The 16,940-nt window shown below is 43.5% G+C and overlaps 1 protein-coding gene across 4 annotated transcripts in view; it reads right to left on the bottom strand.

Moving 5' to 3' along the window:
- Positions 1–390: 390 nt before the first annotated feature.
- The window catches only part of FRMD6 (FERM domain containing 6), a 312,237-nt gene continuing 295,687 nt past the window's right edge, over positions 391–16,940 (bottom strand). For all 4 annotated transcript variants that reach the window (XM_069637464.1, XM_069637466.1, XM_069637465.1 and 1 more), the window contains 2 exons: positions 15,501–15,592; positions 391–3,469 (listed from right to left, as the gene is read on the bottom strand). In XM_069637464.1, coding sequence (XP_069493565.1) covers positions 3,185–3,469; positions 15,501–15,592 — 377 coding nt within the window. In that variant the 3' untranslated portion in view covers positions 391–3,184. The remainder of the gene's footprint in view (positions 3,470–15,500; positions 15,593–16,940) is intronic.

The following is a 16,940-nucleotide window of genomic DNA, read 5'->3' as shown; positions in this document are numbered from 1 at the left end:
GGGCAAACTGTTCCATAATTTGGGGGCCATCACCAAGAATGATCTGCCCAAACCAGATTTCAGCTTGAAATTGGGGACTGACAGCAGACATTTTCCCTCCGAGCGTAGACTTCTCCTCGGTATATAGGGCACTAGGCTCTTTTTCAAATAGACCGGCGCAGAGCCATAGAAACACTTGTGCACCAAGCAGAGGGCCTTGAACTTGATACGCTCTTCTACCCTGAGCCAGTGCAGTGATATTCTATCTGCTGTGGTGTGATCTTTCTTCTTTAAGTTCTTGACAAGGTTTAATTTAAGGTGATCCTGAAATTAAACCAACCCCCCAACACACACACGCCTGCACACACAGGACAAATAACACACACAATACGCACACATCAAGAGGACAAATAACAATGAAACAATTGTTACTTTATTGTAGGAACTTTAGCTGTACCACGAAAGGCACACAAAATCCACGGTTACAAAATAATTCTGTTATGCTTTATACGCTTTCTTTCGTATCATGCAAATGCCATCCTTTCACAGAAAGGAACATAAAGAGTTTGTGCAGGCACGAAGCTCATTTCTCTAAACTTATCCGTGTAACTCAACAGATGAAGTTAACACCATGTGTTGCGCCGACCAGCTATCTCTTTCCAACCCATGTATAATAAATACCAGCATTGCGCTCGACAGTTTTGCAAATTCGTGTAACATCAACCCTGATTACAGATATCAGCATTTGCAAACATTAAACACAAGTTTTAACTTAGCAACTTTTTCTTACCCTAAATGGCAGATATTTAGGATTCTGAATGGAAAATAAAGCACAGTTATATGACAGAAGACGATAGCAAACATTTAGCAATCAAAAATGCATTAAGTATGTCAGTACCATCTTGCTTTAGATTGCAGAAAGCAATGCTTAAAAAATATTAAGCACCCATTGCATTTTTCCCTGGAGATTAAACAAATAAATACCATGCACCAATGGAGTTAATTTTGTCATGTATAAACGTAAGGCGACCGAGCCGATAACAAGTCGTTTTGCTATAAGTGTGCGGAAGGCTACTGGAAAGCGAATGGCATACGCCCCTAAAAAAAAGGAATGAAACATTAACACAGAAACTCAGCTGTTAATATTGCACGCCAGCATGGCGACTGAGCTGCCAGTCCACAATGCCTTTCCACAGAGCATGTCGGACGTACCCTGGAATTCTACCCCCAGAATACATTTTGGCACAAGACTCGTTTTATGCCAGTAGAGTTATGTAATCGCGTAACCTCAAAATATCTTATTGGCGAGTGGTTGTTTCAATATTTTGATGGTTATGTCCTATGGAGAATACAGAGAGCTAGCTGCACATATGCATAGCCATCAATATATGTGTTTGTACAGATGTGTCTAGAAACAGAAGGTATAACGCTCTACTACATGTTCAATATTCAACAATTGTGTGATAACACTGTTTCTCCCTGTACTGCAATAACACTGATCGGGTGGCATTACACCTACACCTTTCCTTTATTGTTATTAAAAAAATCTCACTTTATATAAAAATATTACTGAAGATCTTAAGTATAAAAGAATACTATATTTCTTAGAAAAAAAGTCCAGTTAGAAAAGGGTACTATATATCAAAATATGATAAAACTATGGAAGTAGAATACTAACCCATTAATGAAAATGTACATTTAGAAAAGGCATTCAAAATCTAAAGAATATGTTATTCACTGGCAACAAAACAAAAAGATAATTAGATATGCTATATGTTACTTAAATATGGGTAAGATACTGCGACTATTCAATCCGCTGTGTTACTTGAGTTTCCCTTTAAAACAGTATCCGTGGAATGACCGAGCCAAAGATATGGAGTGCGGTATCATGGTCGGGCGCTTCCACATACAAATGAACATTCAAACAGTGTGGAAGCGTGTACACAACTTGCAGCTGGAAAGACAATCAGCCACAGTAACAGAAGATATAACAATGATTGTCTTGATGTGTAAACTTAAAGCACGGTCAAATGCTGGCAAATATGCTGTGAAATATATTTTAAAAAATTTGACAAACTATACACAATGATACAAGTAGGGCGGTGGGAGGCAGCTATGCAATATTTAGCGTACTTTGGTTCAAGATATGCTTTCCGCATTATTCTTACAGCAGATGGCTTTTTAGCGATCCTTGCGCTATAACTAATCCGAATGATATTGCCTTTCAGAGACTGAAGAAAATGATCTTATTGTATTCAGGTGAGCGAGGTTTCCAATGGAGGCGATCCCAATGGCGTACTGCGATACTGAACGAGCCTGTAAAATCGCAAGTTAACACTTTAAATCAAAAGCATTGAGACCATATACAACATCATCTGCAGCAGGGAAAAGCTTGCCATATTGTCCGGCCAATGAGATTCCAGCCGAACTTGCTGGAACCACCACTTGGCGTGCGGCTAGACAGCGAATTTGCTATTCCTTGGCTTTTTGACTGTAACCACCAAGAATGTTGCAAATTAGATCCATTTGCAGCAGGAAGTCCACCGCGGTCCCGCGTGACAGCTGCAGAGTGGCATTCGATTTCCATGCCAATCTGCGGAAGGGAGTCATTATTCCTAAATGAACAAATATACATTTTGGAAGAACTTGGATCGCAAGTTGCTCAACACATGTTATTTTGACAAGGGATTGTTTGATTCCTGTCTAAACTGTAACATAACAAATACAATATTTACATTTCTTTGGCTTGCTAGAAAAACACGAAAATAAAGTGTTCCATTTTGTTTTCAGGAGCTCGCAGACTGCTAAAAAACAAAAAAAAAAAAAGAAGGTTTTACAAGTCTCCCGTAAGAATGTCCAGAGTCTTTTAAAAGAGGGGGAGACGCACGTTGGCCAAATAATTATGATTGATACCCATCTTTTTTTTTTTAAATAAATTGTGCTTTTCCAAATTAAGAAGAAAATGTCCATAAGATATCAGAGTATCTTTTATCATCTAATAAGGAACTGTGTATGGCATCTTTCGTAAACTCCATGACAACATAGTTCTCTGCTGATGATTATGTCCAAGGACTTGACACTGCTTGAAATTCTTTCTCTGAAGGAGTGGGAGACGCAACATGGCGCCCAGAAAGAGCCTTTTCTTTCAACCAAGTGTTACATGCCACAAGTGGCCTGACGCGCCCGTGAAACATTGTGGCTCTTTTTACACAACAAACTCCGGCACGTCATCGTGAGTCAGGTCCAGGGAGAAGTACTTGCTCGCCTTTTTGACAGGAAACGGCTCCTGCATCTTCATGCACTGCTGAGCCAGGCAGCCATTGCAGTAGAGGCCTCCCTCGTCCAGCTCGTGCCCACAGCCAAAGGTGTAACTCTGCGCAGTGTCCTGGCACAGTCCTGCAATCTGCAGGAAGTCTTTTTGGTACAGCCGGATGTCATCCAGGCTCAGGCTGTGCCGGTCTGTGGAGGTCTTTGGTTTCTGACCCGCAGGCTGCAGAAAGAATACAAACCAATGTTAAGTCACTTTTTGGCATGCACAACCACATATGAATATTGATGAAAATCAATGATGCGAGGTCATAATGGTAGATTTACTGAGGTGCCAGCATTGTACTATACTGTTCATTTTAAGAGGAACGTTTGGAGCATGTCTCTTTTCTACAACTTGACAGGGTGCTTTTTATCATAAGTTACTCAAAATTCGAACAAACAATTAACTAGGGAAAAAGCAATGCAACAATATGTGAAACCGGATTAATCCGTTTTACTTTTCTTAGTTTCCTACAGGGACCCGGCATGGAGTGCAACATACTTGTAAAAAAAAAAAAAAAGTTCCTGCATCTGTTTTCCCCGGTTCCTAGTGACTTTTTCGAATGCCATTTGTTCGAAATGCCATTTTGTTGGTAAAAAATTGTGGGGAAAAAAAATTACGAATTTTTTATTTTTAAAATGGGGTTTCCCCCCGAACCCCTCTTTTTTCTATATAACACACTTTCCTTTTACTCGTGAAACAAAAAAATACAAAAAAAAAAAACATTCAGAATTTTTTTTTGCCAATTTATTTTCGACAAAATGGCAGGTCGAAAATATTTTTCCTTTTATTTAACTGGATACCGTTTTCCCCATGTGCAGTCTCTCCTGCCGCATGCTAGGTTTGCTATTACCCACTTTGGCCGAATGGCAATTCCGCGGAATATCTTTGCCGCATTTTTTGCTGCCTTTTCCCCACAACCGCATAGATGGTAACATGGGGTAAGGTATATAAAGAGTGGTAGGGGCCGAGCCAGGGCTGCGGGGGGCTTCCCTGCAGTTTGTGGTAAAACGAAAAAGAAAAAGCGTCAATATCGGCCCAGAAATGTGGCTGAAATTGCCTTTCGGGCGGGGAAAGAAAACAAATAACGGTAAACGTTCATAGACAGCTCGGCTTTACAGGGTGTATGGGCAACGCACTGCATTTGACAGCCCCATATGAAAATGTTCCTACGTTCTATGATTTTTCCTTCACTCAAGTCCCCTCGAGATGCATGCATGCATGCAGGCGGGGCCCAGTATGTAGCCATGGCACACCACCTCCGCCTACACACCAATAGCGCAATTGTACGCACCTACACAACTGCAGTACGTCAATCTGCGAAGTGTCACTTTTAGAAAGATAAAAAACCGGACAATCTAATAAACACACCCAGCACCCCAACATCTGCAATGGGGATATTTTCCAAAATATGGCGCAACAAATACCAATCAACAACAATCATTTCAGAATGCCAAGTTAGCAGAGTTCTGCTTAATTGCTTCCATTCCCAAAAACATCTGGTATTTATCAGCCTGTACTTTCCTATTGCATAAACAGAGCCCCAGAACCGCAGTCACATGGCTGGCTTTATAACCAGAATTGCACAACGCCGCCCGAGAGACACTGAACTATGCCGTTACCTTGGATACAGCGATCACAAACTTCGCAATAAAGTTAAGGAACATTTGTTGCACTTTTGCAGTAAACCCTTTAGTGCAAATGGTGACAGTGTATAAGAATAGTGCACATACTTCCATAACTCAAAGGACACTGGCATCACATAGGAAGTTCCGTCTTGTGTTGTCCCTTTCAACGAAAGGGACAAACGAAATTAGCACATGGAAATCGTTACTGACTTCCTCTCAGCCAATCAGAATGTTTAGAGTTCAGTCAATAACTACTGGTATTGACTGCATTCTGAACATTCAGAGGCTGGCCAGCCCCCACATGGGACGCTAGAGGGACAGCCTGCATAGCGAATGGAGAGGAATATATACCATTTGGCTGATAAATGCGGGTGGGAATGGATAGGTTTGTTTTACTTTACGGTCATTGGTCGCCAGACCTTTAGGCTGGCAATACAAGGTTGCCATTTAGAGCCGCCCCCTCCCCCCATCAAATGAGTTGGTCGGGTGGTATGACCGAAAACAAAACAAAAAAGAATGAAAAGGGAAAATACTGACACACCAGAGGAGTCATCATCGCCAATTGGGTCAACTGGGGAGAATTGTTTTGCATACTTGCAGGGACAATACTAACAGACTTATGTTTATGTGCTGCCATAGGAAACGGAGATATCTGTTTCTAAGGAGGACCGGGGTTCGGTTCATCTCAGGAGTATGGCCATGAACACAGGAGAAGTGCCAAGAATTGAATTCTGGTAAGGTGGGACACTCCCAGAGTATACAGGTTCAGCATCTTTGCAAGAGAGGTGGGGGTGTGAACAGCATGCTCTTACCACAAGGTAAAGGGACCCCGGGTTTACCAGTTTATTTATACAAGGCAAGATTGTAGTATAGTTTAAGGGCAATGGCAATTTTAGAATATGGTTATTACTCGAGGTTAGGAATACAGAGGTGGAAGGAGTACACGTTGTTACCGGGGACTTGGTTTGGTCAAGGGCCTTGCAATAGGCAATAGTACAGGATACAAGGATGCTTGGGCCACGTATAGGATATTTTTGCATTGTCCAGCACTACCCCCACTCCTGCTGTGCAATCTGAGCAGAAAAGGGATTTTACGGCCCAACAGGTGAAAGACCAGCTTAACACGGTGTGCTACTGATCATTAAGCTACAACAGCCCAGTGTCCGCCCCTGCATACCTGTGGCTAGCAGAGCATTTATTGAGCATCGAACATCAGGGAACAGTTGGCCATTTTGGAGAATACTTCTCGGTATTAATGAAGTCAGTGAGGGTTCTTTATATTAGTAAGCAAGGTCTGTATCGGCTTAGCGACCATTGCCGGGTGCATATTATAATATACCATTGGAATAATATTAAACGTGCACTAACACAGGGCGTCTTTAAATAACGGAAAGGTTGCAACGTCAGCTCTAACATGTTGAAGATCTGTGATAGCTCAGTGGGTTCAGCACTCGCTGCAGCAATGTGGGTTTGGGAACTGCACGCCGCAGGTTCATATCCTGGCATGGACTACAGAGCCCCTCAATTTTCTGAGGTTGACAAATGAGTACCGACTACGTTGGGATGGTAAAAATTGGTGAATATGTGCTATGTACAATACTTTGGCAGAAAAGAGATGCCCTTTGGTCACCCTGTTATGCTGGGATACCACTACTAGTGACTTGGTGTCACCTGGGCTGGGGCTCCGGCTAAGTCCAAGAGGGCCGACTTGCATGTACGCACCCAGGGACAGTGTTTCTGCACACTGGCGAGGTAACCCAGCGAGTTAAGCATCAGGGAGCAACAAGCCGGTTATCGATTAAAATCACTGCAGGTCTAGGAGAGCGCTTCTCACTTGGGAACCATACAATGTACCTTGTGTTATGCTCCACTTAGTGGGCCATGATCTGGTTAGTTATCTTGCTACGATACATTTTTCACCTCACAACAAACGGGCACATTTGAAAAATGGGGTGTTGAGCACCTGCTAAAGACTTGCAGGGCTCACGGGATGCATTTAAGTTGAGAAGCAGCCAGTTTGTCTTGGAAGCAGGACAATGCAGAGCAACACAGGTTCCACGCCAGAAGCATGTTACAAAAGACAATTGGTATCAGTGGGGACATGTGAGATGGTGTATTAATTTCAGCAATGAATAAACACGGTGCAATGCGGCACTGGCCTGTCAACGGTAGGACCTGGTGTCAAAACCTTGTGCACCTGTTAGTGAGGACAAAGAGCAGGGTAGGCAGCAATAGCAGCTTGCATTAGAATGTCAGTGTGGTGCAGCTCGTCAGGTGCTTTGTACCATGCTAAAGGGACACCGAAAGGAGGTATGCTGAGTATATTGGGCCAAAATTGGTGGGGGCATTGTTATGGGAGTGACTGGCCTAGCAGTCAGATACCAGAGGTGGGCCGTTCTCGCAAGAACAGAAACAGAAGTGATCCATACAAAGGTTATGGGAGGCACTGGCCTGGCAGTCAGATACCAGGGGCTCTCAAGGCAGAGATTTGTGGTAACATATGGCAAAAGGTTTTCCCTGTGGTAGTGTTCACAGATCTAAAATGGGTAGGATGTACCTAAGATGACATTGGGATTTTAGGTGTATGAAGATAAGGAGCAAAGGAAAAAGAAAATCTGAGGGCATAGGATTTATTAGGAATTGTTGTTTTCATCAGCTCCCGGCCCAGATGGAGGGCGATGGTGTAATTCCCGCAGCAATACTGGTGCATTAAGAAAGGCAGGTAGTGAGTAGCTTCCTTGGCGAGTTTGACTTATACTGTTTTGGGGCATTAGGGGCAGCCACCCCCAATGCGCGTCAGAGTTACGTGGTGGTACTGGCTGGGGATGAGCTTTGACGCTGCGGTTTTGACCGCGATTGGTTACCGATGGCCGCACTCGAGCCAAGTTTGCACGACGGGCACCGACTTCCTTATGGACAGTTGAGACTCCTCATCAACTGAATGCAGCGGTCCCGGGTTTATTCGCTCAAAGCGAGGGCATGGGAGCTAATGCCTGGCAGTTGGAAACCAGGAGACAGAAGCCATCTACTTTGACATTTATTCCTGGCTGGCAATTTGTTCGCTGACACCAATGAATGTGATCTTGCGTTTCCAAAAAAATATAGATCGTCTCTGTGGTTATTAAGATTGGGAAAGTAATTATTGCCTCTATGTCTGGGATGTGGGGGGAGTGCGGGGGGGCAAAAGTAGGGAATGGCCCTGCTATGTGTTCAGAAGCACAGAGGGAAACAACAATGCATTTTCCAGGTAAGCTTTTGTTTCAACAAGACACTTCTTCTCTGGCACAACCTTTCTCTTTGCCTGCAACATGCTATTTCACTCACGAAATGAAACGAGAAGGTAAAAAACATTGGAAAATGCTTTCACTTTCTTACTAACCGTTCACCTTTACATGACACCTAATGCATGTTCATGTTAAACCTGTTCCAGTGCAACCAGATTGCAATTAAAATGCTTAACTTATGAAGACAACCATGTTATTTAAATACTACACACATAAACACATTGAATTTAATAAGTTTGTCTGTTTACTTTACTCACTCTTAAAGCACAATTTTTTTCTTCACCACAAAAACTCCAAAACATGGATTACTATCTGCTAATAGCCTTATAGACCTCAGGAGGAGTCCTTATCGGGTGGAATATTTACCCTTCCCCAACGTATGGTCCGAGACGATAACTACCCAACCTTCGGTCTACAAGGCTATATCACAAAATAAGAAATGAACGAAAGTCAAGCAGACCACTAGCATAACGCATAAATACATCGGCTCTCAGTAACAAAGAATGCCTGCAATGAAAACGAATTGCCTCAAGCGTCAACGCAAAAGAGGGGGCAATGGGACCCTTAAGGGCGATGGTTTATCCAAGCAGTTGAGAAAATATGCGTCGAAAATGGTACAGTAAGAGCCCTTTTAACACATAGTTCTACGTATTTGAGCGTTGCACAGGAGGAAGACCACAGGAGCACGATAAGGGCGTATTTTCTGTGGAGTCATTTGGCCAGTAAACAGCCAGAATTTCCAAGAGGCGAGACGTTTCCTTGGTTTAATATAGAAATCTGGCAGATCCCAGTACATAAACGAATCCAACCAATCAAAAGGAATAACGGTTTATGTTTAAACAAGCAACGTGTTTTGATAGCTAGCCTCACATAGGTTGTCAAGCAGCACCTCACATTCTAGCAAATTATTCAATGCTGCGCTTGAAAAAATGCGTAAAAGCACTCGCCAACTGAAAAGCACCTGGCATTCATGTTGCACCGACTAGAGCACTATGGTGAAACGGCAGCTTATTAATTGATAAAGGGACATATTATAAGCCAGAAGAAAATATATTTCAGCCATGGCCGTGTCCTCCTAAACAGTGGAAATGTTCACAGTCTCAAACTATAATTACAATTGTTCTTTTAAAAAGCGCTTAATACCAGAGATTGTTTTCTAAGCGCGGGATCGGGATTCAAACCTGTGTTGTGCTGCGTTGTCTTCCTTCCAAGGCAAACGCATTGCCCCTGAGCTATACACCATCCTGTCCATGGCTTCCATAATGCAATCCTCTCAAGAACCAGTGTGCTACCATGAAACTAACTTTCAGACATAATCAAAAAGATCCGATCCAGGGCCTCATCTAAAATACCAACTCGGCTGCCCCACAGCCATCGCTCCAACCACAGAAGGTCAACTGAAGGTCAATCAGCTATGCTCTCAGGTTGCAGGGGGTTCTTGCACCTGAGCTGAAGGGTTTCTGTACACTAATTCTCAGTAAGTATCTCCAGGCTGGTCCATCCAACTCTCGAAGAGGTCATCGAGTCGCTTCAGGAAGCGAAAGGTAGAGTTGGGATGTCTGCTCTACAGGAAGCTGAGGCCAATTTGCCTTGACTTCCCAGTGACAGAGGGTCTCCTTATCCTTCAGGTAACTCAAATTCACTAAGAGGCGGACCTCCCAACTTTAGACAAATCCACAGAGGAGGGTTTCTACTTCTCCCTAGAGCAGTGGTCTTCAGACCATTTGAATTCCTCCCCTTTAGAAAAACATGTCCGGTTCAAGCCGACCCTAGATGCGTGGAGTCCAAATGTTACGAAGTTGCCAAAGCATATTGCGCACATGGTAGTACTGATGCCCCAAATGGAGGTGGTGGTGTCACAAACAAATTATAAATTCTGTCAAAATTATGTTTCTTTTCATTGCTATGTACTCTCATGATTCTGCAATATGATAGCAAAATTGTCATTTTACAGCACATACAATTGTCACTTGGATGTGGCTGTCCCCAACCTCCCCAGGTTCACAAAATGATCGGCCTCATTTAGTCCTGGCCCTGCAGCCCACTGTCCAGCTTCAAAACGTTGCAGCCTTTGTTTGGGAGATGACTGCCTCTTCTGCCCACTCTACAGGGTAATATATTGCAGGCCTTGTTTGGAGGATTCCTGCCTTTTCTGCCCACTCTAGAGGGTAATATATTGCATGCCTTGTTTGGGGGATGCCTGCCTTTTCTGCCCACTCTGCAGTGTAAAATATTGCAGGCCTTGTTTGGGGATGCCTGCCTTTTCTGCCCACTCACCAGTTTAAAATATTGCAGGCTTGTTTGGGGGATGCCTGCCTTTTCTGCCCACTCTCCAGGGTAAAATATTGTAGGTCTTGTTTTGGGGATGCCTGCCTTTTCTGCCCACTCTCCAGGGTACAATATTGCATGCCTTGTTTGGGGGATGCCTTGGCTTTTCCTCCCACCCTCCAGGGTGAAATATTGCAGGCCTTATTTGGGGGATGCCTGCTTTTTCTGCTCACCCTACAAGGTAAAATATCCCAGGCCTTGTTTGGGGGATGCCTGCTTTTTCTGCCCACTCTCCAGTGTAAACTATTGCAGGCCTTGTTTGGGGGATGCCTGCCTTTTCTGCCCACTCTCCAGGGTAAAATATCCCAGGCCTTGTTAGGGTGATGCCTGCCTTTTCTGCCCACTCTCCAGTGTAAACTATTGCAGGCCTTGTTTGAGGGATGCCTGCCTTTTCTGCCCACTCTCCAGGGTAAAATATTGCAGCCTTGTTAGGGTGATGCCTGCCTTTTCTGCCCACTCTCCAGGGAAAAATATTGTAGGGCGTGTTTGGGGGATGCCTGTCTTTTCTGCTCACTGTCCAGGGTAAAATAATGCAGGCCTTGTTGGGGCCTCCATGCATTTGTAGCCCAACTCCCATTGTCAAAATACTGCAGGCCTTGTTTGGGAGCGACTACCTCTTCAACACACTCCCCAGCTTCACAATATGAAAGGCCTTGTTTGGGGTCTGCATGCTCCTGCAGACTCTGCCTCAGCTCCATAATATTGCACACAAACACATCCAAATGCATTAACACATTGGGCCTCATTACAAGTATGGAGGAAGCCATGCCACTATTAGCGGCATGGCTATACCCATACCGGGTACCGGGCCCGGGTTCCCGGAAAGTGGAAGTACCGGGCCATTCCGACCTTGGAGTGCCCGGTAATTCCCCTTCCCGGGAACCCGGACCCAGTACATCCCCATTCCCATTCGAGCCCCCATAGGGCTCAATTAGAATGGGGGGGATGCTAACAACGGGCCTGTAAATGACGGGCCTGTTGTTTGCATCCTGGTCTGCTCGTAGGACCCGCTAAGGTACTTTGCCAGGCGTCCTTAGCGGGTCCCGCGAGGAGACCTCGTAATGGGGCGGTAGAGGGATAACGGGGCCGGCATCTCTACCGGCCCCTTTATCCCTCTACCGCATACCTCGTAGGGAGGCCCAATGATTTTAGGCAGAAACAACCACACATGGGACAATCAGTAACACACAGAATCTGTGCAGATAAAAACCCATGGTCAACTTATGCCTCGATTTGTGACATGGTGTAAACTTGCAGGCGTTGTTAGATTCTGGCCTGTGGAAACTGCAGTTTACATAAAAAAGAGGAATCCGGAGCATAGCCCTGAACGTGGAATAGGAAGGAGGTTTGTTATTCCCAAGACAGTAATGTCAATTTAAACAACCAATGACATTGTTCCAAACAATACTGCACAGAAAAGAAAGGACCCTGCTTAAGCGGACGTCTAATGGAATGCACAATGACGTGTCGATTCCTTTGCTGCCTCAAATGTACATTCTTATGTTTGTGCGACTCTTCAAATGAATCGAGATTACACTCAAGCCGGTAGAGGTATTAGCCCTTCATACCATACCCTGTATTTCATACACATGCCCAAATTAGAAAGCATCAATACCTTACATGTAGAGTAGAATTACCCCTAGAAAAAGAAGGCTATAGGTCAATCCAATGCTTTTCTCCAACACGTGTGAATGGTCCTGGAGAAAATGTAGTAAACTTCGGATGAGAATATTGAAACGCGACTATGGCAAGAAGTGATCATTTGAATGTTCCCATTGAAGACTCGTGTATGCTTTGTCTGGTATACTTATTTTGGTTGTTCTATGAATGGATGTTTGGGTGCATTGTGATTGTAATTATTAGCGAGATAACAGCCGGCAGGTCGGGATTCCATTCTGTGGACCACTGCCTTTATTTGTATGGAATATAGTAGGGGACACCCCCAGAGGTCAGAGCTAGGGGACCACCTCCAACTATTTTATTAATTAAATAAAACAGAACATTCAGATTAGAAATAGCCTGTGTCTTGTCCCAGAATGTTATGGTCGGATTGTACCAATAGAGGGTTTTCGACCTTTCAAGGAATCTTCAAAATGTATGTATTTTATAGATAAAACCATTTGCGAATCCTCCTTTGAGCGTAAGCAGGGGCTTTCGGCACGAGGTCTTCTGCAAAGGGTGCTCTGGAGTTAGAGGGCCTCGAGCTTATTCCTGGCATTCACCGAGTAAGGGCAGCTTGTGCATTCAATGCCACTGGAGGCGAGCGGCTCTTGCCACAAGGGTTCGATTACGGACCTCAGGGGGGATTTAAGGCACAAAGTATGAGCACTAAAGCAGCACTAATGCCCGGCTATCAAGAAGCAAACGCATCTCCTGGGGCAATGCTTCAAAAAGACATACACATGTCATTGTGAAGACACCAATACTCTATAATCGACATGTAAAGGCCTACGGTTAGGGATGGCCATTCTGATTGGTTACATTTCTTTTTTAGAACTTGTTTAGAAAATGCTGGTCTGAAATAGGATGTCAGAGCATTCCTTGAATCCCAGCACGCATGACTGCATATGACAATGCCCAAGGCAAAAGACAGCGTGTGCGTCGACGGTCTTAGTACACCATAGACCATGTTCTATGCTGAGGCAGGAATTTTGTTGCTTGTACGCTCATCTTCCATAAGAATTATCTTATCTTTAAAATAATTTAAGAGGGGGGGGGTCTGAGGTGTGTGAAATGTTGTGCTGTGGAAAATACGGGTTACTCTGTCTTTGCTTGAACTGTCAGAGATTATCGATTAGGTATTGGACAAACACACACTGTTCGTCCCTTCACAACTTGTCTAAACTCAATTATGTATGTCACTACCAACATTGGCATATGCGTTTGTAGATGAGAGATTTCAGTGGAATGTTATTACATAAAACTACTGAAGTTTAAACTTTGAATGCTATATCTAATGATTGTATGTTCCAGGTGTGTGCAAATCATATATGTGCTTAGTGCACACCTAGCACTTAGCCGTATCCAACAATCTGCAGAATTTGGTTATTGGAAAGGAGTAAAAATTGTCTCTCACGCCTTGACTTTCTTGCACACTTCAGACAGCTGCTGAGTTCTTTTTCATATTGTTGCCTGGTTGTATGGAGTGTAATATTATGGGAAGCCCTGAGCGTGTTGAGACTATTACTACATGTCACCAAGAGGTAATAATGGCCCTGAGCGCCAGACTGCCCATTTCCTGTAGCAAAACAGTAGAAGCTCGTTACAGAAAGGCATAGAGATGAGACATGAGAGTGAAGTTCGGGATGATGCATTTGTGGATAGAATGACTTCTCTTGTAGTAGTTGGCTTTCTCTTTCTTACACGTGTATTACTGTGTTATGTGCATCTATTTACTCTTATGGAATTTATTTGAACAATTCCAAAACAGGTTTCTTGATTATCTGATAAAAAAAAGTGCAAGGAGAGTAAGCATCTGTGGAGTTGGTCTCCTTGGGAGGGTAGGCTACCCGGCTCTTGAGGGTTGCTTCTTTTTCGAATGCGGTTTTAATTTATCAAACATCAAATGTTCCCTTGAAAAGGAAGGTTTCATTGTTTCTTGGCAGAAAGTCAGCTGCCTTACTACGGCAATGTGAGCTCTGTCATCGGAGTCATTGGGCCCTTGGGGAACTGACACGGAACCCCGATTCTCTCTAGCACACGGCTACAGATTGGCAGATTTCCCGTTCCTGGCTGGGGTGCAATATAGTGCCAATTTATGAATATTCATTGGCATGTTGTTGGACAATGCCTTTTGCTTAAGGGGTAGCTTTGGACTCTTTGAATACCAGGTACCAATATTGGGCTGTTGCATGTAATGTTGTTCTTATAAATTCCGCACTTTTGTTGCTTGTTTGCAGAGTTGTAGATATTGTACATGCTGGGTTAAGGTAGTCTTTGAGAACTGAAATGAGCTGGTATGGTAATATTTGTATTGTTCCGTTAGCGTACCTACTGATTAAACTTTATAGTAATCACAGGACCTCCACATTTTCTTTCGGATGATTATCACATGAGATACGGACGATAAGGTTGTGGCCAACACATGACCAATGGCTTATTTTTAAACACCTTAACTGCTCATTAGGTGGCGCTCTGTGTTGCCCAGGACATGGACGGCCATGTACATACGGCACCCACTATAACCGTGGCCCCCGCATTTAAGCATATCCTCCTCTTGTGAATGGAGGATAGCACAGGGGCAACGCGCTGTGCTTGGAAGCAAGACCATGCAGAGCAACAGAGGTTCGAATCCCGGATCCAGGCTTAGAAACCGAATTCAAATACAGTAATAGGCGCATTATAAAAAACAATTAAATAATTAAATAAATACGCAGGAGACCTCTGCTCCAGGTAGGCAATTAAACATGTGCACCCTTCTTTCCTTTGCATTTGACTAATGAAAAAAGAGCGACAAGTAGCGTGTCCTGGCAGCCGTACTCAGAACTTATCCTCTCCGGGATCAGCATTGAAACCCATTACATTTTTATTGCAACTATAGAAAACGACTTCCCTCAACGTCAGCCCACTCCCTCTTCATCATAATGACTCTCCGCAGGTTGCAAGTGAAGTTACCATGATGCACATCACTGCCAGGCACTTCCTTTCAAGCAACCTTTCCTATTGCACTTGGTACAGCTCTGAAAGTGCTGCCTTCTTTACTCATTACCCCCGTTCCCCACTCAAAATCAAAACAACCAGTCGAGCAGCAGATATAACATGTGATAGACACTTTTAAGCGTTTCTGGGTGTTTTCCACAGGATCTTTGAAAGCAGACAGCCCTCTGTGCAACCTGTAGAGTGGGATTGACTGCATCATTGTCACACCATTGTTTTTTCTTCCAATTAAAAAAAGAAATCAAACAGCCAAAACATACCACTACATTGTGCGCGTTATTTTGTGCCACAGCAAGGAGCACTCTATTAAATTACCTGTGGTAATGAATCTGTGCTTTGACCGCGCAGTTTCACCACGGTTTCAGAAGAACTTGAAGTGGACGAACCCATGTCCTTCACAATTAACCCTGAAAGAAAGAAAAAGCTTGATATTTGTAACTTCTAACTTCATCTTTCAATCTGTGCATAACTATTTCTGTACATTTCCAATCAGTTTTCCAAATTAAACTGGCAGTCTCCTTCGCCAAAGCTCTTTATAGTGATTTTAAACAACTGAACAATAACATGCAATGTTTCACATTTTATTTGGCAGATCTGACACAAGTGTTATCTAAATCAAAACCAAATCAAATCCAAACCAACATGATAAATGTTCCTATGCAGAATACTGACATACACAGGAGCAGCCAGTATAGACATTTTCTCGGAGTGACATGACTTGTTTTACTGGCATTACAGGCAAAGACAACTTGGTGCATGTTCTTATTTGGAGGTGTGGGGAATAAGTGGAAGCCAGCATGGGGGAGGGGGGGGTTCCTATAATGGAATGGCATATTCCACTAGCTTTATAGGAAATACAGCTTGATGAGTGTTCTACAGCTACAGTTTTTATGTGGCTATGTTGGCCCACATTGCTGCGACCAGTATGGACATGTTTTCTTGTAGTGGTATTGCATGGTTGGCTGGCATTATGAGCAAAGCCAACATAAAGAGTGTTTTATGTGAATATGCTGGCCTACGTTGGTACAGCCAGTATGGATATGTTTTGTAACTGGAGTATGGCATTTTTAGTGGTTTTACGGGCAAAGCCAAAAGGAGTAGTCTTTGCCCTGGCCTACACCCTGTAAAGACTATTTGCCTTACAGCAGCATAATAGGTAAAGCCACCAGGAGGATGTTCTTACATGCAAATACTAGCAAATAATTGAGAGCCAGCATGAAGTACTGGCTTTATGGGCAAAGTAAATAAGAGTACGTTCATATGTGGGAATACCATTATATATTGGTGCATCCAGCATGGACATGTATAGGCACAGCTAGCATGAAAATATTTTTTAAACTAGCAGAACACTGGGAGATAGTGTGGGTAAATGCATCATCAGAAATGCTCCTGTGCATTGTCTGTGATGATGTGAAACTCTACAAACACAATTGTACACTGTGGCCTTTTACCGATTTTTTTTCCAGAAAGTCTACTGTGAAGTCCATCCTTTTTAGTCCATTATTTAAAACATTTTCTCGGTGGGAGAACACCTCTGAAATTCTCTTGGCTGGTTTGGGCTGCATCGCTCCCACATTACATGTGAAATGTTTACACCCCTAATCCCTAATCAAAAGAATTGTCAGCGACCACTGGCCTCTCATCTCCAGGAGGATAAATGAGGCAGAATGTTATGTGGGACAGGAATTGCGCCTCCTTAGAAACACGGAATAGAAAACGCAGTAACCTGCAAACTTTTCTGGGAGACTTTGACAA

Source organism: Ambystoma mexicanum, chromosome 14 (genome assembly GCF_040938575.1).
Source record: "Ambystoma mexicanum isolate Mex_15411 chromosome 14, UKY_AmexF1_1, whole genome shotgun sequence".
In the NCBI taxonomy this organism is placed as follows: Eukaryota; Metazoa; Chordata; class Amphibia; order Caudata; family Ambystomatidae; genus Ambystoma; species Ambystoma mexicanum.
This window is presented reverse-complemented; position numbering and strand designations above follow the sequence as displayed.